We start from the raw sequence: 25,108 nt of genomic DNA, 5'->3' as shown, positions 1-25,108 counted from the left end.
GGAAACGGAGATCTGACCAGGGGTGACGCGTGCCATAGGTTTGCCATCATGGGATTAAGGCATGAAGCTAGAAACCGGGAGAGTATGAGTTCTAATCATGATTTAGTATGAAGCCAGCTGGGGGACCTTATTTATTTAAAACATTTGTACAGCTGCCCATCCTATAATAAGCTCTGGGCAGAACTATATTACAACTCTAAAAACTATAAAAGCAGGCAATGGCAAACTACTTCCCTAAAACCTTACCAAGAAAACAGCAGAGATTTGTCCAGGCAATTGATTTGAAAGTGCACTTGTACACCTGCATCTGCCCCATAAAGATGCCCAACTTTCTTGGCAGTCAGTTTTCCCTACCCTTTCCATGGTTGTCAGTTTTGCACTTTTAAACTTTTAAATGCAGCACAAAGAATGTTGTCAGATACAACTTTTATCAGAGCAGGTTGCATTAGCTCAAAATCTTTAATTTTCGTTTAGCACATTTGCAAAATTGCATAGCAGATCAGCAATGAAGAATTATGCTTTTTGAGACACACATTGAGGTGAAAGAAACCCCTCGTTTGTGTCTCATTTGATAAGTAGAGTACCAAAGAAGCACAAAGTGCAATATAACTATTTATTTGGATTCTGCAAGATTACATTCATATACATTACCGCTTGTGGGATGTACCTGTGAAAATTTAAAAAAAAATGCAACTTGAGTCTACAGCAGGAATGGTATCTAGGAATACCACCGGGGCAAGGAAAACAGAATTTTTACAGCCTACTTGGTCAACTGAGAACAATTTATTAATAGGGAATCAGGTTTCCTGCAAGGAAAAAGACATCAGACAGAGCAGAAAGTCCACAAAAACAATGCATGGAGTATCCACGTTGTTTTGTGGTTGATGCTATATTAAAATAAGTCACATTTTTTATATTAAAGCTAAGGTGTAGATCTGCTTATACTTTCCCAAGTAAATTGTCAGCTGATAACCACAGGTCCCAATATCATCTCTTCCCAGAAGCAGAAGCCTGTTTCCAGAGGAGACTCCGTTATTAAGGATGGAATTCACAATTCAGCAACGATTAATCCTACTCCCACTCTGAATTTGAGACATGGTTTCTAGACCTTCAAATTAAACAAATTCCTTCTGCTCCAAAGTAAGATTGCCAGGAACTCCCAGTGAAAACTGTCACTGGCCTCTAAAAGTTACCTTGCATTAAATTTTTTTAAAATCAGACAGCAATTTGACTAAATTTATACATTTCAGAAAGTATGTATAGAATACTGCAAAAACACAGTAAGACATAAATCAGTCCACAGCTGCTCAGGAAAGTCCTTTGGCTATGAAGCTGTGGAATAGTGTCCTCTTTCTGTTCCAGTCTACACAAGGCTGCAATTTACTGCTTTTCCTCCTTCTGATCCCCAGAGCTCCCTGACTCTTGTGAGCCAGAGCCATGTGAACTTCCAGAACTCTCCCGCTCTGATGCCATCTGTGAAGAGAAGAAAGCACGGTATTGGTTCAGTTTTGGTCATGTGCTCCTGCCCTAAGGAACAACTCAGAATGTGGGAAGAATCACCCCAACCAACATTCTGTCCTGAAGAATATTATGTTTGGGATCCTCTAACAACAGAATGAAGATATATGCATTTAGATATGGTAGTACTACTATTGCAGAAACATTCCGCACTCTTGAAACAGAATTCAGACTTGAACATAAATGGGAGTTTAAATACTTTAGTTAGACATCTGACCACTGATTTAAATACAAGCTGAAGAGTAATGTCTAAGAAGGATGTTGGGAGTTGTACTTCAGGAACATCTGTAGGGATACAGATGCCTCAAGACCACAGGGACCAAATATATGAAATGTTCAGTATTGCATACTTAACTCTCATGCTGAAAAAGATAAACTGTTGTTTTTACTCTGAATGACATGCAACCATCCAAAAGAGAGGTATTAATTTTTATGAAACTCAGGGTATTTTTAAAATCTGTGAACATATACAAGTCAGTTAATCTTTAAGCACAATTAATGTTATAGAGAACTGCTATGGCTCTTACTTTCCCAGCAAAAGGCTCTCTAAATGCCTCCACCTGACAGCAGGGGTTGAAAATGTATAACTCACTGAACAGAATGTATACAAAAGAATGTGCAAAAACGAAAATGCCTATTCTGTGGTATGATTTATGTGTCCTGTCATGCTGTGCAGAATCTTACACAGCAAAAAAATAAAAATGTATTCTAAGAATCATTAGTTACATGTGATTTGCTGAATAAATTACTGGCTGGGTTTGCACAGCAGATGGGCTTATACAGCATGCTGAGTCAAAAATCAGACATGTTAACTAATGATCAAGATAATGGGGTTAGAGGAAGAAGAATTAAAGTTTATTAACCCAACCTTAGGTTCTTAGAGAAAATATGAGATAGTTACTAAATTATCAGTAGTTTAGCCCATAAAGATTAGCAGTGCATTGGCTGTGGTTACATTTCATTCCTTCATTTAGTTGTTCCTTTTTAAGGTCATTGGCACATATTTCTGGGATGTGAAGCTGGGTCTTTCTCTGCCCAGACAGATCCTTCTATATGTTGTCCTCCTACCTTTTTGTAGGCCATTTCAAAAAGTTTCAGGGATGCTTGTTGCAGGGACATTGCTGCCTGCCGGATGTTTTCGCCTGTTTCACTATCTTTACGAGCCAGTAACTCCCGCATTTTTGCAATTTCTTCCCTCAGTTTGTTGCACTGTAAAAGAATTGCCCAAAAAAAATTGCAGCTTTTAAGTGGAATATACAACAATAGCAGGTAATCTATACTATTAGCAAGACACAATCAACTTATATCACTTTAGAAGGCCACACAATGATGATCAGGTGTCAGATATATTCACAATGGGAGACTTCAGAAATAAGAACTCTTTACCAACCATGTCTATTAATATTCTGATATGAAGCTAGTCCTCATTTAGTTCTTCCTGTTGATTACTGCAGCCCCAAACAGTTGGAAAATAAGTTTGTGAAAGGGAAAATGTAACATAAGATGTAAGCCTAATTACTTTCATTATCCCACAGCTGTAACATCTGTAATAGATTGTTGGGTTGGGTTTTGGATGTATCTTGCAGATTAGATGGTATTTGGATGCATGACTTGAAGGAATTTTATTATTCAATTTTATATAGCTGCCTATTCACCAAAGTCAACTCTGAGCCTTTTAGGAGTATTTTCTCCTATAGCACATGAACAGCTTTTCTTGACCTACAAAGTGCCACCATGAAAAGCCATCTCCTAGAAACATAAGAACTACTGCAAGGCAGAGAAAGGAAACACCATTCTTCAAGTTTTAAGAGAAAGCATAAAGCCACCCAATCCCAATTTCGGCATATGCAGAAAACTGAGGATGGGTTCAAAGAGGGCAACCTTTTTTTGCAATCCTGTTGACTATAATAGGAAGACTTGTATATCACATGTAGCCTACAGGATGGAAGCTCTCTCCTCCCAACTTCATCCTAAATCTTGGGTACAAAGTAAGAGGCTGGAAAAATACAGTTGCCTTCATAAATCTAAGCAGATGGATATCTAGCCATCTTGAGCAATATACAACGGAAGCCCCTGATGTTTCAATCGGAAGAGAAAAAGCATAGATGCCTAATGCAGACCATCTGTTACACTAGAGTGTGTAGATGCAATTTTCCTTTTACTCAGTGATTAACAAAGAGGAAAGCTGTAAAATTAGCTTTCTTGGAGAAGCAGTATCAATTACAGCAAGCATATTGCCTAATCTAATTAAGATGGTCAGCTTGGGCTGCATGCCAACACAGAATACAAGAGGTATTCTTACAACAAAATGCTAATGCAAAACATTGCTGCACACAAAAAAATAGCTTAACCAGGGAATTCTTCTAGAACATGTTTTCAATGTACTACTTTTCAACAGTGTGCAAATACATCTGTTTGATTTTCTACATGCCGTATTTTTCGGAATATAAGACGCACCAAGGTTTTGAAGAGGAATTTTTCAAAAAAAAGTAGGTAGGTAGATAAGAGGGAGAGAGAGGGAGAGAAAGAGAAATACAGCAGGTAGGTAGGGAGAGAGAGAGTAGGTAGGTTGGTAGGTAGAGAGGTAGAGAGAAAGAGGGAGAGAAATACAGTAGATAGGGAGGGAGAAAGGGAAGAAGGGAGAGTAGGTAGGTTGGTAGGTAGAGGGAGAGAGAGAAATACAGTAGGTAGGTAGGTAGTGTGTGTGTGTAGGTAGACAGGTAGGTAGAGGGATAGAGAAATAGAAAGAGATAGAGAAAAATACGGTAGGTAGGTAGGGAGAGAGAGAATAGGTAGGTTGGTAGGTAGAGGGATAGAGAGAAATAGAGAGAAATCCAGTAGATAGGTAGGTGTTTCTGCTGGCACAGCACTTGATCAATGTAATTCTAATCAATCAGTTAAAGAGCTTTCCAAAAAGGGGGGGGGGGGTTGCACTCTGCAAACCTCCCAAAAACAGGCCGGGGTTTTTTTTTTTTTTTCCAAATAAAAGGTATGAATAGCCTTTAACTTAGCTTTTCAAAAAGGGGTGGGTGGGTTGCAGAGTGCTTCTTAGGAGGTGGGGGCAAAAATGAGCAAAAAACAGCCTGTTTTTTTCTACAAAAACGGGCCCATTTTTTTGTCATACAATTGCATGCCTAGTCTTATGGAGGCTTATAGAGTGCTGCTGGGGGCAAAAAACAGTCCATTTTTTGCTCATTTTTGCCCTCCCCAGCCCCTAGGAGCTCTCTGAAAGATGCACGGCCATTTTGGTGAAGGGGCGGGGCTTCAGGAGGCAAAAAATGCTGTATTCAATGTATAAGACGCACCCAGATTTTCAGCCTTTTTTTTTTTTTTTTAGGAAAAAGGGTGCGTCTTATACTCTGAAAAATATGGTATATGAATGAACGGTCAAGTGTCATAGAGGATAGTAATCTCCAGGAGTCAATTCTTTGAAGGAAACATCCTGGGAAAGAATTTTAAAAACCACAGCTAGGAAATGTAAGACTAAATTCGTGAGTTAAGCTTTATTACAGGTAGTCTTCATCTAGCAACCACAATTGAGATTAAGTAAAGCAGTCACTAAGTAGGAAATAATGTGACTAAAACTATGCTTTTCTCTCCCCTGCGCTTTGGGATGTTCACCCCATGCTAGAAGAGTGGCTGGAAACTGAAAAGAGTAATCAGTCCCAAATTTTTGGCTTTTATTTGCCTCCTATTCATACCACTGCTCTTTGGACTGCTTCCCTTAATGCTAGAATAATTAACAAGAATAAAATTAATGTTTATATTTACATTCATTGAAGAGATTATCAGAAAATAAGAAGGCACACAATGGGAATACACTGGTCGGTTTGGATAGCATAACTGTGACTGCCAGTGCTTTTGATGTGTATTCCCTACTGTACTTGCTTACTCCCTTGTAATCCTTTCTTTTCAATCTCTCTGCTCTGCAGGGGGCGGGGAACATATTAGTCATAGGGCAACATGTATAGTGATTACGTGATTGAGGAATATTGCAAAAGTTGTTAATGTGGACATTATGGGGAAAAAATAACAAATTAGTGATGGGAAACTATCACTATCCTAAGTTGCATTTACAAAAGGTAGACTTGCTTAAAACATGTCCAAGAAACGCAACACATCCACATGTTCATTTTATATTTTAAATAACCCTTTATAAAAAGGCAGCATGGTAGACCTACTTCATCCACAGGCAATTGATCTTTAAATTCTTCCATCTTGGTTTCTGTGTCATGGATTATTCCTTCGGCCATGTTTACAGCTTCAACACGTTCCTAAAGAAAACAGTAACTTTGTTAGACAGAAGAAATATATTTGCTCTCCAAGAGGAAATTCTTGAAAAAATATTTTCCTTGGTGGCCCTTAATTTCAAAATGGAAGATTTCCCCCCCATTCTATAACTACAGAAAAGAAAAACTAATGGTAAAGTTGGTAGTATGCAAACATTTCCATCAATGGAATGTTTTTGCCATATTTAGCTAGTTTTGTTTTCCCTTTCAAGAGTTCATTCACTGTGCACATTAAATAAGTGTCTTGTTGGCAAGATGCTTAGCTGTTACAAATTGACTCTTATATTTTATGACTGACCATAGAAGGCATTAAAAAATTGGATCAGTATAGGAGATATTTTGGCCATTTTTAAAAAAAATTCCTGGGATAATTTAAGACATTGTTACTTGGAAGATGGCATACGGTTTTTGTTTTGTATAGGTAAATATTAGGGATAAATAAATCTGGGAGTATATAGAAAAATATAGGAGAAAACCTATTCTAACTTGCATGGAAAATAACACCAATTTCTTCAGTTCCTTGTCTTATTCACAGATTCACCTTTCTTTTTAAAAGCAGTAACTATAGCAACCTACTTATAATTTGTGTTGCATTCACATCTGTTTAAAATATATGAACTGAAAGCAGTTCCAGACCCCCAAAAGAATATTTCGAAGGGATGGACCTTAGTATTTTTTTCCTATTGTAATAATCAGAAATTTGAAGGCTGTTTAAATCACATGATTTGATTTTCTCTACATATTGCTTTATTTTGGTTTCAAATTATTATATATGTCAATACAATTTAGGGAAGAAATATTCGTGACCTGACAAAAGTGCGCACGACAAAAGCATGCCGACAAAACTGCGTCACTAAAACCGCGACATCATCAACGCGCCAACAACAGAAGGGCACTTTACAACAGCGCATCAACAGAAAGCCGATTTAGTTACGTTTAGGGTTAGGTTTAGTTTTACAGCACGCTTCTGTCGCCGCGCTGTTGTCGGTGTGATTCAGCGCTCATTCGTCGGAGCGCTTTAGAACTTGCAGTTTTGTCACCGCGGTTTAGTCGGACACGGTTTTGTCGTTCACCCTTTTGTCGGTGAACCAGAAATATTATAGCTATGAAGTTTGATGTAATACCGAAGTATATTCCTAAAGCATAGAATTTCCCATACCATGAGGAATTCTGGCTCTGTGATGCCAGACATGACCAAGATTAATTTTATTTAAATTGAATCTTATTTTCCTGATTTGATGGACTTTTTTTGTTAAGTTTTCATTTTTTATTTGTCACTTTCAGATCATTCAGATTCCTTTCCTATATAACTGGGGTTTTTCCCTTGTTATTGTTGTAGGGTGGGTTTTTAAAAAAAAAATCATTATTTTAAAAAGAACATTCTAAAAAAGTCAAGCTAATGGAAACCAAGGTGTTCTTAATTCATACAAATACTATGCAACTGATGTTACCACAGAAACTATTCTCCATAGCTGACTTTTATTTCAAATAAATGTCAGGCCAATAAGATGGAAACTATCTTCGCAACATTACCTTTTTCCGTCTGTCTTCTTCTGCATATCTTTCTGCATTTTTTACCATGTTTTCAATATCATCTTTACTAAGACCACCAGAAGATTGGATCACAACTACAGGAAGGTAAAAGAATTTTCTTTTTACAGCATGCTATCATTGAACAAACTCAACATGCAACACGCAGCAGGATTGCAATATTTCATATTAATGGATCACAATCACATTTGACAAAGATTTTATGTCAGGAAAACATCAAATGTGGGAATGCTACTCTAGGTTGACTAAACCAGTCTACATTAACACCATTGTGGTCTCCCACTTTAATCTATTTTACTAGACCAGTGATTCTCAACCTTTCTTCACCCTTTTAAGTAGCTTTTCCCAAAACTTAACTCAAAATTTAAATCATAATTTCTTCAAGCCTTGGAAGGCCCACTGTGACATCGCAGCCCCCTAGGGGTCTGTGAACCACAGGTTAAGAACCACCGTACTAGACAATATTCCTGCCTGCCTATGACTGTAGAATGTAAACTATGTAAAATATTGCTAATAATTCCTACTTCATATGTCCTTTATCATTTTAGCATAGATATAGGCTTTTCATACTAGATGTCATGTACAAGTAGTCCTTGACTTATGATGACAATAAGGGCTATAAAATTCATCATTAAGAAGTGTGATTGTTAAATGAGGCAAGATGGGGCTGCACTCAATTTTGCAACCATTTTTTTGCCAGTCATTGAGCAAATAACTCACAGTTGTTGACCATGACTTGTGACCTCCTGCCATTGACTTTGCTTTTTAGAATGGCTGTGAAGGTTATGAATGGCAATCACATGATTGCAGGGCAGTCATACGTGTGAGCTGGTTGCCAAGCACCCAGATCACAAATATGTGACTGCAGGAACACTGTGATGAACGTAAGTGCCAGCATTAATCGTAAGTTGCTTCCTTCAGCACTATAACTTCAAGCAGTTACTAAATGAATGATCGTTAAGCAAGGTCTACCTGTATTATTTGGTTGCCACCTTTAAGGGCACTATCTATAATTTCAAAATTACACCAGTTATCTACCTCAATGCTGTGCTCAGTCAAAAATCTTCCACATACTTTTCAGAATGATGTGTTGATAATTGCATCATAGCACACAAAGGTTGATTCTGGCCAAGCGCTAAAACTCAAAGATTGTATTAAGCATTTCTAGAAAAATGGAAACTTGGCAGAAATGCAATGATAAAATATTACTAAATTTTGGCAATATACTGCAACAAATCATTCTATATTTATCCCCCTAGCTGGCTTTTGCACTAATAGGCTCTCAACAATGCCCTTCAGTCTTTAAAGCAGCAACAATCCAAGTACTCACTCTGTTGTTCTCGTCCTGTACCTTTGTCTTTTGCGGATACATGAACAATTCCATTTGCATCAATGTCAAATGTTACCTCGATCTGGGGCACTCCCCTTGGGGCTGGTGGAATCCCAACCTGGAATTACAAGGTACACTGCTGTTGACTTAGAGAAGACTCATCAGTGTAATCAACTCTGTCTTTCCAAGCAAACTAAAGTGAACTTACTGGTGCAATCTATTATTCACTAAAGCAAAAGATTTATGAAATCTGAAGAGAAACCACAGTAATCTAAAAGAAAGGTTATCTACATCACTACATATTTCCTTACAATTCTAGTATTTGTGCTCAGGAAATTTTACTATAGATGCCTTCCTAGCACAAGATTCCATAATTTACATTAGAAAAGCATCATGAGGTGTATACATTCTATAACCATGAAGAGGTTTCTTCTTTAACCAATTTAATGTTATAGCAATCGGTTTCCATACTTATCTGCCAAACCTAATCATTTAAAAGTATTTAAACGAAGAATTTTCATCAAATATTATGTCCTGTTCTAGGGAAGCTTTGTGTTTTAATAGGAAAAGTAAATATTACTTTTTTTTCATTCATGACTATTATTTTAGATTTAAAATGCATTCAGCAGAATTCCAACATACCAATGTGAACTGGCCAAGTAGTTTATTGTCACCAGCCATTTCCCGTTCACCCTGATGAACTTTGATCTCTACTTGAGTCTGCCCATCAGCAGCTGTAGAAAATACCTGTGGAAGCAAAGCACATTTCATTCTGTTAATGCTACTTAACACAATCATATAACTAAGTAACGTGATATGGTAATTTCCTGCCAGGAACAGAATAGAACCTCAGTACCTGCTCCAATAACTGTTTGAAAGCACAGGAAATGCCAGAAAGACGAAGTCACAAGTGCCGCACCACCCCCACAGACACATAAATGCATTTCAGGAGTCTGACAACCTGTTGCAGCCTCCTGTAGTCATATAATCCTCCTTTTGCAACATCGTTTTATCATTTGTGGCAAATCATGCCCATTGAATAAACTAGATTCAGCCTCTCAACCATGTGGTTTGATTATCTACTCTGTGATTCACTTAATCGCCACAGTGACTCTTGTAAAAACAATTGTAAAACCAAGTTTGGTCATGTGGTGACTCAACATACTAACTGAACAACTCTGACCAAAATTCTGGACTCAATTATGGTTGTATGTTTAAGCCTATTTATAATGGGAGAAGGTTTCGTGAGAGAGAGAGAGAGAGTGGGGCAACAATGACAAAATTTAGGTGACTTTCAAATATTGAGAAAAAATTTAAGAACACATCATCTCACCTGACTCTTCTTGGTTGGGATAGTTGTATTCCTATTAATAAGCTTCGTGAAAACTCCACCAAGAGTCTCAATTCCCAGGGAAAGTGGAGTGACATCCAACAACAGCACATCAGTGACATCTCCAGCCAACACTCCTCCTTGGATGGCAGCGCCAATGGCAACAGCTTCATCAGGATTGACTGCTTTACTTGGAGAACGCCCAAATACATCTTGTACAGTTTGCTGTACCTGTATGGATACATTCATATTTCTCAGGAACACACCAGAAAAATGGTCACATACCACAGAATGTGGCAGGTGGATTCAGCACCTGACAGGAGCATGGAATTTAGAAGCTCAGATATAAAAGTATGCAAGACCATTGTAATATCCTACATGAGTGTTCCATTTGCCCTGAAACAGGATAGATGAGGAACGTTTACTCTTTGACTTTGCAGTAAACTATGCCCAGAATAACACGAGTCCAGTCCACAAAATTAATCCACATGAAAAAAGTATAATAGATGGCTACACGTAAGAAGCTACAAGAAGACCATACATTTCTTCTGTGAAATTACTGCTACTTCCCACAAACCCAAGAAATAACCTACTTCTTCAAGCTGAAAAATCACTTTCAATGCTTTAAATATCTTCCAGCGTTTATACACTGAATGGAATGCTGATATGACAAAAACAAAACCCCACAAATTTTTTTTTAAAAAAATATCTGAAGGAAAGTACGGTAGTCTTCAAGATACAACTGTAATGGAACCTACCTAACCATTACAGATGCATGTCGTGAAAGTTGCTAGGCAAAACATCTCAACTTACAACCCCTCTCCTGTTGCTGCTCTCCCCAATGAATTGCTAAATGCCCAGGTTGTTAAGGGAGAACGGGGTGCCTCAATGGCCCTTGGAAGCCTAGCACAGGCCCTGGCCCACCTGCCCTGGCCCTTCCTCATCCCACAAGATGTCCTGTGCTCTGCTTCCCACCACCTGACTCCCCACAGGCCTTTTCCCACTGCCACTGGGTCCCCCAGACCTTAAAAGTGATCCCCACCCCACCAGGTCAAAGACTCTCCTCCTCACTTATTTTTAAAGGGCTATGAGGCCTTCCAGAGCACTGGAATGGATTGCTTCGTGTGGCTGCATGGTATGGTCCTGGAAGCAGCCATTTTTGTCGTGTCCACAAAATGGCCACTGCCATTGGGTCACTGTCATGCAGCTGGGGACAAACTGCTTAGTTTTGATGCCTGACTGATGTCTGCAGTCCTGCAGAAACTTTCTGCAGTGTTCAGCAGACCCTGTTAGCCAGCAAAATGAAGCAATTTGTCTGGCAGTTGCATTTTTGTCCCAGCACTCAAGAGATGGAACAAAATCATGGTTGCCTCTACACAGCCCACAGATACGTGGCTTTCCCTCCATTTTCCATGAGGTCCAGAAAGCTCCAAAAGGTTAAGTGTGAAGATTGATGGGTGTGGGAAAGTACAGTGGACTCATAGAAGAGGTGCAGGGATGCTGCAGCATCCCTATGGTCGGTCGTAAGGGCAAATGACCACCCTGGGGGCACTGCACTCATATAACTTTGAAACATAGTCTTACTAAATTTGGGGCTGTCTGTTGCAACTCTGAGCCTTTGTTAACTGACCTGTTGTATCTTGAAGACTACCTCTGGACTCATCATCAAAGCTATCAGGTTTCAGATTTAGAAAGGATAACAGTAATTCTGCAAAAACAGCAGAATACCCCATATAAAGGGTTAAGGTTACTTCTACACAGTCATCTCTACTGATTAACACATCTTTATTTTTGTTGATTTAAAAAAAAAAAAAAAAAAAAAGCAACGCATAGTCCAAAGGGCACTTGGCCAGACTGCAATGACAGGATCTTCAAGTACATCAAGTCAAAGGGGAATGATTGTACCTTTGGCATTCTAGTCATGCCGCCAACCAAGATAACTTCTCCAATGTCACTCTTGCTAACTTCAGCATCTTGCATGGCTTTCTGACAAGGTGCGACTGTCCTTTTAATCAGATCTGCCACAATCCCCTCAAACTGAGATCGTGACAACTTAATATTCAAATGTTTCGGTCCTGAGGCATCCATTGTAAGGTATGGCAAGTTAATGTCGGTCTGCAATACAAGATTAATAATAATTAGAAATAAGTAAGAACAATTAGAATTAGAACAATACTTAGTTGAAAAGTATTCTGTGATGCAACTATTTGATTTTCTCCAGGATACATCGTTCCCAGATTGATCCGTCACATCTTGCAAATAATTACTGTCCTTAATGGATATGGCAGCACCCAAGTAGAAAGTTTTCTTAGAAAGCCAATTAATTGTCCAGAATGTATCCTCTTGGTGTGGTTCATTTAAGTAAGTCTCTAAGGGGATAATTCCTAATTCAGTACATTTTACTGAATGGCTATCAATTTTTTTCCAGAACTCAAAATCACAGCATTTATTATTGGAAAACTACAATACCACCTCACCCATGACTTCCATCAGTTTTTCAATTTTCCTTTGAGTACAAGATAGTAAGTAAAACCATGAGGGGATTGTTTTTTCTGCCATATATCTCCAAACAGTATTTTATTAACTTTGAAGATTTGTATTTGGCTATAGTATTACAACATACTTGAGATTCAAAAACAATCAGTTCAGTGGTTGATATATGGTTAAAATGGAGTCAATTTTAATAAGTGGGAAATTGCAAGCCTTTCTGTTAAATAGTTGCAATCTCAAAGCATCTATTGGGTCCAGGAGAAGATTCCACAATGTGGACGCTACAGCATAAAAGGCCTGCCACTGAGGATCCACCAAATGTAGCTCATTTTCAGTTCCTCACCTGGACCGAAGAAGAAAGTTCACATTTCGCTTTTTCGGAAGCTTCCCTCACTCTTTGCAGAGCCATATTATCTTTAGTCAGATCAACCCCTGTCTAAAAAGAAAAGGACAAGTGTTGAAGTTCACTGTCTTCTATGTAGTCTTCATTAAACACTAAATAAATCTAATTATTAGAATGAAAGCTTCATACAGAGAATCCACAACTGGCCATACAATCAACATTCAAATTCATTCTTTCTGAATTCTAAGGAAGATAGGTAACATCAATCCTTAATACTAGGCAGCCAAATGTTTAAGTGACTTTACAACAAATGTGATATAGTATGGAAGATTATCTTATATTACAGATGCTAGAAATCTTTTTAAAATTCCCATTTGAAGAAAAGTATTTGAGCCATACTCTGCTCCTAATCCCATACTATGGTTCCCAGTAGCTATATACATTCCCACTCAAAAATGCTAGATAACCATTTCCAGTTCTATTCTACTTGCATTCTAATTATTAAATTGTAAACATACAAACTAAGCTAGATCAAGAATGATGAGGAAATTTATCCTTGCTACTGTATTAATAGTAGCAAGGATATTTTGAAAAATAAGTGCATTAATTCATACAAATTGGTAAAAGTCAATATGCAACCCCCTTATTAATTATCCAATAAACTCCCTGTATCAATGTATACATTTTTCCTTCAAGCAACCTCTCCAAGTTTAGATTTGGCTCATAGTTTTTTCTTAAAAGGATAATTAAATAAACATATTAGTATATGCAGATAACATCCACAATGGTGGAGATCTATGAGTCTGGACTGCAATATACATATACAGTGTAGATTCAAAAATTATACTGAGATGTGTCTTGACTTCACTTCATTATCGTCTGAACACCCCTAGGGAAGGACACAAAGCTTATAGCATGAAGGAAATCCATGCTACACATTTCTACAGAGTAATTTCAGGACCAGCTGCTCTATAACCTTCTTCAGTACTTTCATAATGGAACTGCATGAAATACTAAGGAAATGCATTATCTGCTTAACTGGAATGTTTTAATCCAATTTCAAAATGGGCAGTTTTGATCTTGTCTGAAGTGTTCTGACCTCAAAAGAACCCATAGAAGGAAGCATTCCCAGTAAGCTTATAAAACTGATAAGACTGTACTATCCAAACTCCCAAACACCTAAATTAGAAAAACTTGTTGCATGTCTTTGTGAAACTCATTCTGTCACAGGGGAGGGGAGGGGAAACAGAATGGCTATTAAAGCAATCAGCTTATTTTAAGATTAAATGTGTTTATGTCTTACGCCACCTCGAAGTAATATTTATGAGGCAGAGATAAGCTTTGCAAAATAGCTACTGAATTATACAAGTAGGAAACAATGGTACAAATCGAATACAATAGTATGATTAAAAACAGTGAGATACTTGGGTTAAGTAAAACACAAATTCTGAAAAATTAGCACTAGAGTTTTCTTTTTCAAATTCAATTTACACTTGAAAGAGTTCCCTGAAAATCAGTTTAAAATATACAAAATGCTTACTTCTCTTTTGAATTCTTTAACTATATGCTGCAAGAGGGCCTGGTCAAAATCTTCACCACCCAAGAAAGTGTCACCATTTGTGGACTTGACTTCAAACACCCCCTTCTGAATTTCCAAGATAGAAACATCAAACGTACCACCACCCAAATCATAAACTGCGATACTAAAGGGGGGGGGAAGAGGAGAAAGACATACATTAGCACCATATAAATAGCACCATGAGGTATAGTTAATCTTAGATTTTCAGAGTTCATCCATTATCACAGCATCTAATAAACTGATCTTAGAAGTGTCTATTTATGACATCCCATTATAATGTTCTTTTGGCATAATGGCCTTCATTCTGCATAGAAAATGGTATGCAAATAGATCCAACTCCTGTCTTTCTGTAAAATAATGTTCAACTTCTTTCTATCTCTGATAAAAGTATATCACGGTTTGTTAGGCATTCAACTGAAATTTTACCCCAAAGCCTCCCAATTCATTATAGGTCTTAAACAGAGCTCTTTATATAAAGCTATATTCTGAAGCTGGCAGCTAAAGGAATTAGCACATCTGGTGCTCCAGTAGGTAACATAAACTAATAAAGCACACACTCCAAGAAGTAATACTGCAAAACGCAGGAGACTACTGTATACTTACACTTTGTCTTCAACCTTATCTAATCCATAAGCTAGGGCTGCAGCTGTTGGCTCATTAATAACTCTCAAAACATTCAATCCAGCAATCTGCCCAGCATCTTTAGTGGCCTTTGAAGAAAACAGCAATCTATTAGGTACTGCTTGTTCAACCAAGGGAAAATCCAACAGAAAGAGGTGAGTGCAAATTATGCTTGCTTCTGGAAAGGAACCTTTTCTTCAGTCACCTTCCACCCATGCCCCATGCATTCTCAAACTAGTTTAGAAAATTATCCAGAACAGATTATAAAACTATACAAGGATCTACAAGAGGAAGGAGAATTACGGATTATTTTTACTTATGGTTTATTTTAGATAAAAACTTCTGATGCAAAGTAGGTTTTTAAGAGCTTAAGTTGAATTGGTGTAGGGGCAAGTTGTAATCTGATCTGTGTTCCCACAATATTTGCCTGAAGGCTAGGTTTCCACCAACTTAATATACAGTATTTCTAAAATGGGAATATTAAGTTTGATTTGCTACAAATAGAGCATTAGAAACATAATCCCCCCCCCAAATTTTTTTAACCTCTTTTGTGGGAAGCTTTATCGCCTTTCCTTTGAAGAAATACAGTATTTACTTCACTGTTTTGAGCTCTTAATGGCTGAGCTTTAATTTTATCCCTTTTTTGTTACATCTTCCTTGAATACTAATTTTAGGTAAGAAAAAGTGGGGTAGAAAGAATTGAGTAAATGAAAACAAATGAATATCTACTGTCAAATAAACAAGCTGCAGTACATTCTTGAGATCCCACAAAATATTTTCATAAGGGAACATATGTGGAGAAGATCCTCCTGATCTCTCTTCCTTCCATCAAGAGAAATGGAACCCCAATTTCTGCAACCATACCTGTCTCTGGGAATCATTGAAATAAGCAGGAACTGTGATGACAGCATTTTTGGCAGAATGCCCCAGGTAATTTTCTATGGAAGAGGAAGCATACTTTTAAGAGAGGTCACTATTAAGATATTCTCAACATTTTAATCTGGGTAGAAATATGTGTAGCTATACTATAGAACTTGCAAAAGTATTACAGATCTGCTTAATATTTCATTTGACTAAAACTAAATGTAATTATAATAGCTTTTTAGGGTAGGACTCCAAAAGTAAGATGCAAACAAGGCAATACTGACATCCACATTAGTGAGCATCAATAGAATACTTTGTGAAACTTATTAAATTACAAAAGCAGTTAAAAATAGTATTTAAAGAAGTCTTAGACATGCAAGCCAATAAGAAGAGGGTCCAATTCTCAGGCTAGCCCTAGGGAGTCTTGTATGTGTGAGAAAATTCCCTAAAGTATGGTAAAATTGTAGAGGAAAGTCAGCCCTTCACAAGCATAGTACTAAGTGTTTAAGCTTTAAAAGCATTGGGCCTGGAATCTTGCTGGCAACCATAATAGTCAGCATATCAGACTTCCTGGATCCTGGCAACAATATTTTATACTAATTGCAATGTTGAGGTTGCCCTCAAAAACTACCACAAGCAAAATATATAGGAAGGATACCAGTCAAAGTTAGCCAGTGCAACTTCTGTATTTGCTTCTCCATTGGAGAACAATTAGAATCACAATGTGTTTTAAGCATAGAGATGATTAATTGGCAAAAGAGATGCCATACCCCTTATAAAAAGGTTATAGATCTCCATTTAGTCCTTCAGGCAAATCATATATCAGTTTTCTGCTGCAAATCAAACTAACAAAACCGCAAATAATCTAAGCGTGAGTTTTGAACGGCATAAAAGAAACCTATCATATTTTACCAGTTGGAAAGTTATTTGAGTTAGAAATGAAACCTTAGATCAGTGGTTCTCAACCTTCCCAATGCCGTGACCCTTTAATACAGTTCCTCATGTTGTGGTGACCCCCAACCAAAGGAACCAGTATCTCGGTTCCTAAGACCATCGAAAATGTGTTTTCTGATGATCTTAGGCCAGGGGTCTGCAATCTTAAACAAAGAGCCACTTAGGCCCGTTTCCCAGAGAAAACAAAACACCAGGAGCCACAAAACCTGAGTGGGCATGGCCAAATCGATGTTACTCACTCCCACCGAGTCACTTGACTCCCCGCTAGCCACGGCTTCCCAGGTTTTGTGGCTGTTTTCTTTTGTATGGGAAATTCACACACACACACATAAACACATTTCTCCCTCCCCCTTCTCTTTCTCCCTCTCCCTCCCTCCCTAATCTCTTTATCTGTCTCTCCCTCTTCTCCATCTCTCATTCTCTCTCCCATCTTTTTCTCTCCCTCTCCCATCTCTCCCTCCCTCTCATCTTTTTTTTTCCTCTCTCTCTCTCCATTTCTTTTTCCCTATCTCCCTTCCTCCTTCTCTCTCATTTATCTCCCTCCCTCCCCATCTTTCTCCCTCTCTCCCCCTTCTCTCTCTCTCTTTGCTAAGGAACAATCGCTAGCCATGGTGGAGGCCTCCCTTCAGGTGACCCTCCTCCCCCTCTCACAATCCCCTGGCCTTACTGTGTCATCCCTCCCACTCAAACGAGAGGAGAAGGAGAGGGAGAAGGGTCGCCAGAGCCTTAGTGCAGGAGCGAAGCAGCCCTGTACTTCCCTTTGCATCACATTCGCCCATTAGGCAGACTTCGCTTCCTGCCACTTCAGGTTTGAGCTTGTGCCCTCCGCACTTAGCCAAAGATATGGAGGACACAGCAAGGTCATGACTGGAGCCTTAGTAGAGGAGAAGCCACATCCCTTTGTGTCCTGTTAAGACCCTCCTTAAGCGAGCAGTCAGCCACCCCGCTTTGCTGCTCGCTTGTGGGTGGTCTCCCCATGTGTGCGCACCCTCCCGGCCCCACCACAGCTGGCCCGGGGGTTGCGAGAGGAGGGAGTCGACCAAAAGGAAGTCTCAGCCAGTAAAGGGGGGAAGGAGGAGCAGGAGCACCCCCCCCCGCCTGAGCACGTGATGGGTGGAGAGCAACGGGGCAGGCGCACCACTTCTGCAGAAGTTTCTTGTGGGCGGCAGGCAGCGACAGGTGGTGGCTGGGTGGCGCAGCACAGAAGCAGCAGGCTGTAGCAGAGGCAGGTGCCCGAGAGTGAAAGCAGCGTGCCCAGTAGAAGCGCCGCAACTGCTGCCTCTGCCGGTCAAGCGCCACGGCTCCCCGTCCGGCACCAGCGCGGGGTCAGGGCACGCGGGTTGTGGAAGAGCCACACTCAAGACTCTTGGGCGACCCCTGTGAAAGGGTCATTTGACCCCCAAAGGGGTCGCGACCCACAGGTTAAGAACCGCTGCCTTAGATCAATTACAAAATTCTGCATGTACAAACCTGAAGTCTCTTTCATCTTCATTAAAATAAAAGCACCAATCTGGCTTGGAGAATAGAGCTTTCCGTGAGATTCTACCCAGGCATCACCATTGGAAGCACGTACAATTTTAAAAGGGACATTCTTGCTGAAATAATAAAAGTTTTCAGAAAGTTAGAGCATAGCACTTTGTGGCAACGCCTAGTTAATTCTGATCTGAAAAGCATAATTACAAGCACTTAGGTTAATAATTAACTGGAATATTAGCAAAAATCCCAGAGCTATAGGCTAAGCCAAGGTTTTTCCTAGGCCACAGAACCCCAGATCAAGACGGGGTGGGACTTCTGTATGCCAGATGACAAGCCCGGAGCTTTATGCTCACCTTAGCAATAAGGGTTTAGGGGAAACCTCTTCACAAAGCATTCCAACTTTTAGTCCCAGAGGCCCTTTTTACTGTGATCCCCTGTAAAGTCCTTCCCCCATCACTAAGATAAAGTTTTAAAAGGGATTAAGGAAGGGAGGGGGAAGTATTCAAAAAGACTAAGATGTTTTCCCTTTAGCCTCTTGCAGAATCCCTCACATATTTTTATGGCAAAAAACTGTTAAGACACCAGAAATCAAGCTTGAGTCAAAAGAATATTTCTATTTAAAACTGTCACAACTTTCAAAGAATTGGACTAATACAATCCTTTATTAAAAGATAAAAGTTAGCAGACTTTAATATCTTAATATACATATTACTATTACTTTTATATTACCCTTAAAACCCAATATTAAATTTTCCAAAATAGCAAGCCAATATTATGTATCTATGTTAACTGTTACTTTCTGATCTCCCATCCACAATACTTAGGGTTAAATTTGGAAAGCTTGTGAGTTTATCAAAACAGAGACTGGTTTTCAGAGAACTCAAATACTATTTATGAAAACCATAGTTCTAAAATAGATCATCTTAAATCTCCTAGCAACTTCCTACGAGCATCCCAACAAATCAGAACACTATTGTAGATGAAACTTCACATACTTCAGTTACTTTGAGAACAACTCTGGAATTATTTAACTTCCAAACATTAAAAAATGTGGATCATAGGTGCAAATACATGCAGTTCATTTTTTTAAGAATTAAAAAAACCTCAAAATGTTTCCTCACATATCTTTCTGCACTTCTGGATCATCATATCGCCGCCCAATCAGACGCTTGGTTGCATAGAGTGTATTGTTAGGATTTGTTACTGCCTGTCTTTTAGCTGGCATGCCAACCAATCGCTCTCCCTCACTGGAAAATGCCACAACAGAAGGGGTGGTTCTGGCACCTTCTGAATTCTCAAGCACCTGCACAAGACAAAAAAAGAATAGTTGATATGGGCAACAATCATCAAATTTATAAAAAGCCTGAGTTGGATCAGCAATCTGGTTTGACTCACTTTTGCCTGCTTCCCTTCCATGACTGCTACACAAGAGTTGGTTGTGCCAAGATCAATCCCAATAACTGCTCCTTTGATTGCTTCTGAGCTGAAAGGGAAATGTAAGGAAATTAGGCTTAAAAGGAATTTAGCACCTAGACTTGCAGAGTAAATGGTGTGTTTACTCTCTACTTCTAAAAAATTCAACTGAGATTTTTTTTAAAAAACCCTCTTAACCAATTAGTACTGCCTTCCCCAACACAGCAATCTCTCAGATGGTTATGGCTACAATTCCCAGTAATTACAGCCAATGTAGCTCTTGGTCATACCAAATGAAATATCAATACCAAAGCTATCTAATGTCAACCAATAACAGCATCAAATCTATACCATTAACAGCATCATATCTATACCATATACCATCCAGTTTTGCTAACAAAATAAAATTTAGCATATATTTGCATATACATGGATATGGATATATTTGCATGAATATATTTTTCTTTGTTAGTTTATCCAAATACTCTGTTCAGCTTAAATGTTTTCAAAGAAAATATAAGGCAAAATAATTTAAAATGATTGTTTATATGCTATGAATAGAACAAAGCTTGGTACACCAATCTCTGGAGTTGGTACTAGCAAAGATCTCAACTGCTATATGAAGCTGCAATATACATAGCATATTGTATACACACAGTATAATATGCACACATCATATGCACACACACACATTCAAAAGGGCTTTTTAAAAAAGAACTTCAAAAATAACATTGTTACATTGAAAATGTATACAGTTAATATAATTGACAAAGAAATAAACATACCATAACAGGTCCTCAACTTATGATCAGAATTGGGACTGCAATTTGTGTTGGCCTTGTGATCATAAATTGAGGCACCCACATGACCAGACCTGATTTTTTGACTGTTTTTATGAGTGTTAAGCAACACTGCAGTCATCCAGCAAATCCATTCTCCCAAATGGGCATCTTTTGCTGGAAGCAAAAGAGAGAGAGAGAGACCGTCTCCTGCCAGTCACCTCCCAAAGACCTATTAGATCCCACAGACTAGGCCTCCTCCGAATTCCATCTGCCGGCCAATGTCAGCTGGCGACTCCTCGGGGGAGGGCCTTCTCTGTGGCTGCTCCAGCCCTCTGGAACGATCTCCCCTTTGAGATCCGGACCCTTATCACTCTTTCGGCCTTCCGTAAAGCAACTAAGACCTGGCTGTTCCGGCAGGCCTGGGGCTGTTGAACTATCCAGCCCCCTTCGAAGTTAAGACTGTTGTTGTATTTTAAATTTCTGTTTTCTATTTTTATTTTTGTACCCCCTCCTCTTCTGATTGTTAGCTGCCCTGAGTCTTCCGGGAATAGGGCGGCATACAAGTCAAATAAAACCTAAACCTAAGCTGATTAAATAAATAAATGGTCATGTGACCTCAAGATGCTATAACCAAGTTGCACCCAAAATGCAGTGATAAAGGGGGGGGGGGTGTGTGTTTAACAGCTGGAAATGTTTTGCAAGCTGGAACAGTCTTGCTAAGCTCACAACTTTGAACATTAAACCAGTGGCCTCCAGCTTTTCTGGTTCCATGGACCGGCAAAGGGGGGGGGGGATTGTACATGTGTATCGTTTTCACAACTGCAGCTTCGCACGTGCACACCCTCACCCACCACTTCCACAACCCATTGGATACCCCTGCATTAAATGACTAGCAATAAGTTGGAGACTACCTGTATTGCTTTGCTTTTAAATTTCTCTATTACCTTGCCTTTTCCGTTTGTCCCCAATGACCTCTGATTGCCCAAACGTCATTATTCCCAGCGGTACCAATGTCACCACCCTTTCTCTTTGTTTTTTTATGAATGTCACTGCTTCCCAGGCAGCCTGTGTAATTTAAAATCCTTTCTGAAAATTCAAATTTCAGATTTTGGCAAAATGCAAGGTTTTACGCTCCACTGCAGATATTACTTCCATTTTTATTATTCTTTTGCTCCATTTAATCATTTATTCATCTTTCATATAATCTCAATTACAAAAACTATTTATATTGCAATACACATTCCCAGTGCTGTCTTATGCTTTGTCATTAGAATTGTAGTCTCATTTTAGATGTAATTTATGCTCAAGAGCCATCATCTTTTGATATTACATTATATTTATCTCCAAAGATTTCAAAAATCTGAATATCAGCAGAAACTGAAACTGATTTTTTAATTCTCTTGTTTCTTGTAAATTGTGGAAAATGGTAAGAAAATATGCAGATGCACGTTTTGGTTAGATTCTATCAAATATGTAGTCATTACCCTGATTTCTAGTTCGCACTTCTCTCCCCTCCCTTTATTGCTGTCCATTTCTCTAATTCTGACTTTTTCAGAAATGTCATGGTTTTCACAGGATTTTTTCACCCACATATGAAAAAAATTAAAAGCTATGAGGTTTACAAAACTTTCCTGAACAGCAACCATTCTTCATTTTAATATACAAAATCATTTTGAGCTTTAATTTCATTACTTACGCATAATTCCTGCTTGCTACAGTTCTGAGGATATCTTGACTGAAACCATTCCAGATGATCTATAAAAACAACAAAGCCAATAACCATGTATTTATAAAGAGCACTTGCATTCTTCACTGATAATGTTGTCTTCTTCCAATATACTCCCCATGCTTTATCTGCAAAACATACCTCTCCTGAGGACAGAATCCTATCCAAAAAAAGCATTCAGTTAAGCAAGACCCTTCCCTCACCCCTTGGAAAGGGTATCAGTAAAATTGCTTATAGTAAAAGACGCACTACTACTACTAATAAAAAGTACTAAAATAGTACTTTTAAATAGTACTAAATAAAAATAAACAAGTCTGAGCACATTCAAGATGACTCATTCATAAAGAACCACTATATCAGTAGATCTGAAAACTTCCATCCAAGAAACACACCCCAAGAAATGCTACATTTCAAGGAAATTTCTACTCTGCATTAACTGTTGTATTTTAAACAGCCCACAGATATAATTTCAGATACGTTAGTTTTGGCATAGAAAACCTTTCACCGTTTGTTTAAACAATAGCATCATAAAATTATACTATAAACCATTATATCTTAATGCATGGGTATCCAACCTTTTGGCAAGCTGGGCTGAATTAAGGGAAGAGGAATTGTTTTGGGTCTCTGTCTCTCTCTATATAGAGAGAGGAGGGGGGGGGAATATATTTTTCATTCTTCTGGGGGGTGGGTGCTGCCTTAATGTAACTTCGCTGCCTTTACAGTGGATCTTAAATACCAAAATGGTTCAATGCCCTATTAATGAAAAACAAGGAAGAACTGCCTTCTGCCAGCCTACTGAATGCAAGGCGCTGCTTCTCACCAGTTGAAAGTGGCAGCCGAGCACGTGGCTCTTTCCCTTATTAAGCGGTGGCTGGACCGCTGGGGGTGGGTGGGTGTTATTTCTAATCCCTGGTTCTTCATCCATGCTGCCTTGCATTCCGTGTCATTGCATTCAGGGGCTGCTATACAGACGATGAAGCCCAGCTTTCTCCCGTGAAAAAGCACCAAGAACTGGCAGGGCTTTTAGATAGAAGCCAGTCAGGCCTACCACCTCCAGACTCACAAAGATCCTCTCTTGTTGCATAAGGGAAGAAGTAAAATAAAACCCCGAGAGGCTCGACGTTTCTAAACCACAATTTATTCAAATACATCTTTGTTCTTTATAAAACAGGGATCTCCAACCTTGGCAACTTTACGACTGTGGACTTCAACTCCCAGAATCCCTCAGCCAACGAAATCTGGGAGTTGAAGTCCACACCGTTGTCAAGTTGCCAAGGTTGGAGACCCCTGCTCTAAAAGATTGGGGGGGGGCGGCGGGGGGGGAATCGCCCCATGTGGGACCATCGAAATCCTCCAAAATATTGAGAAAAACAACCGCCGCCTTCCTATTTTGCCCGGAGGCATCCCGATGACGAGCAATTTAACGAGCCCGCTTAGTAAAAGGAGACGGATCCATTTGCTGGCGGCGGCGGGGGGGATTTCCTTTCCTTTCTTCTTGGCATCGATGCCCCCCCCCCTGGAGATTATTCTGGCCTCCTGACTGTAAAAAACCACGGCACGGTCATGGCGCAAGACCAGGTCCAGGCGGCGGCGGCCCCGCGTTTGCCCACAAGGCTAAAAGGACACGCAAGAAAGGGTCCCGTTTAAAAAAAATGGTGGTGGGGGGCTTGTCCCCGAACGCCCTTGACTCCCTTCTGCTGCCGGGAAAGGAACCGGCAACTGCCACTGCCGCTGCCTTCTTCCCCCCTTCCCTCCTGCGGCGGGCCTTACCTGAGCGGGCCCCGGGACTCCCCCTCCACGGCGCAGGACGAGCACGCGGGCAGCGCTCAACATGGTGGCAGCGAGCGAGCGAGAGAGAGAGAGAGAGGAAGGCCGCGGAAGGAGCCGAGCAGCGGAAAAGAAACACGCGCGCGCCGCCGACTACGGCTTTCTGGAAGTCTCCAGCCCACGTGGGTAAGAGCGCGAGAGAGAGGCGTGACCGGGAGGGCCCTTCCGGAAGCTATAGCTGTCCGTATCAGGCGCCCGATTAAAATAGGCCGTCAGGGAAAACTCGGGGAAAGTAAATTTCCCGGGATTTGAGATTTTAGGGAGGTGTATCCTTCTCTCTCTCTCCCTCTATAATCCTTCACCTTAACCCCCGCACCCCAAATAACGCTGATCCCACAACAGGCTTTTTTCGAAGCCAGCTTTACTGGCCGTCGGCGGGAAAAGTCCCCAAGCTTCAAGGTCAGAAAAGCGGAGGTGGATTGATTTAGATGCCTTTCACCGGAAGGCGGGGAGATGACTTGCGCGAAGCCTTGACGAGAGAGACCCGAGGTTGGGCGATAGAAGGCTGGTGAAATAGGTTGCAATGCTGCGTGGGAGGATCAATGAGCTTTTCAGCCGAAGTCCTTGGAGTTGCTCAATCGGACCTTTAAACATGAACGAAACTGAATGAGCTGCGGCTCGTTAATGTTTTTGTTCCAAACTGCCTTAAAAAAAAACTGGTAGAGTAATATTTGATACAGGGAAAAGAAATGACACACCCAGAGGATGGCTTAAATAAATAATATATGGATAACTGACACGGATAAGTGGCGTTCATAAACTTTATGAATCCATAAAGTTTATGGATTCAGAAGGATCTGGTTGTCTTTCCTTTATTCTGTTACTTCTTTATTTTGTTTTATAGTATTCTCAGTGTGAGTACCAGTTTCCGCATTGTGAACACATGCGTTGTCTCTTGTCTTGTTCTGCAGATGCCTATATGGTTAGGAAAATTTGTCCTATTTTTCTTGAGCATCAGTTGCGTTTGGGATGGTTGAGCTTAATAGTTTGGGATGTATGTGTTGGAAGAAATGTC

General features: G+C 39.7%; 1 protein-coding gene and 1 non-coding gene across 2 annotated transcripts; both read right to left on the bottom strand.

The window, feature by feature from the left end:
• Positions 1-599: 599 nt before the first annotated feature.
• Positions 600-24,232, bottom strand: HSPA9 (heat shock protein family A (Hsp70) member 9). Its single transcript, XM_032212963.1, has 17 exons — positions 24,037-24,232; positions 22,237-22,295; positions 19,741-19,828; positions 19,467-19,648; positions 18,340-18,464; positions 15,916-15,989; positions 15,034-15,140; positions 14,392-14,554; positions 12,852-12,944; positions 11,924-12,133; positions 10,022-10,249; positions 9,331-9,435; positions 8,689-8,806; positions 7,341-7,435; positions 5,700-5,792; positions 2,587-2,727; positions 600-1,473 (listed from the first exon to the last, which is right to left on the bottom strand). The coding sequence occupies exons 1-17, from the start codon at positions 24,097-24,099 to the stop codon at positions 1,381-1,383; spliced, it is 2,037 nt and encodes a 678-aa protein (XP_032068854.1). The 5' UTR covers positions 24,100-24,232; the 3' UTR covers positions 600-1,380.
• On the bottom strand, positions 8,405-8,469 carry LOC116506891. The gene has a single exon (XR_004255099.1). It is a non-coding gene; the product is annotated as a small nucleolar RNA SNORD63 (small nucleolar RNA).
• Positions 24,233-25,108: the final 876 nt, after the last annotated feature.

This window comes from Thamnophis elegans, chromosome 3 (genome assembly GCF_009769535.1).
Source record: "Thamnophis elegans isolate rThaEle1 chromosome 3, rThaEle1.pri, whole genome shotgun sequence".
Lineage (NCBI taxonomy): Eukaryota > Metazoa > Chordata > Lepidosauria > Squamata > Colubridae > Thamnophis > Thamnophis elegans.
Note: the sequence above shows the minus strand (reverse complement) of the source record. Positions and strands in the feature narration are given on the sequence as shown.

Bases quoted from the DNA above. Each gene is read 5' to 3' on its own strand.
- HSPA9 (XM_032212963.1), bottom strand. From the start codon at position 24,099: ATGTTGAGCGCTGCCCGCGTGCTCGTCCTGCGCCGTGGAGGGGGAGTC. The intron at 7,436-8,688 runs GTGAGTACTTGG...ACCTTCCTGTAG, and splicing joins TACAGGACGAGAACAACAGA to TTGTGATCCAATCTTCTGGT. The intron at 2,728-5,699 runs GTAGGTCTACCA...ATTCTTTTACAG, and splicing joins ATCAATTGCCTGTGGATGAA to TGCAACAAACTGAGGGAAGA.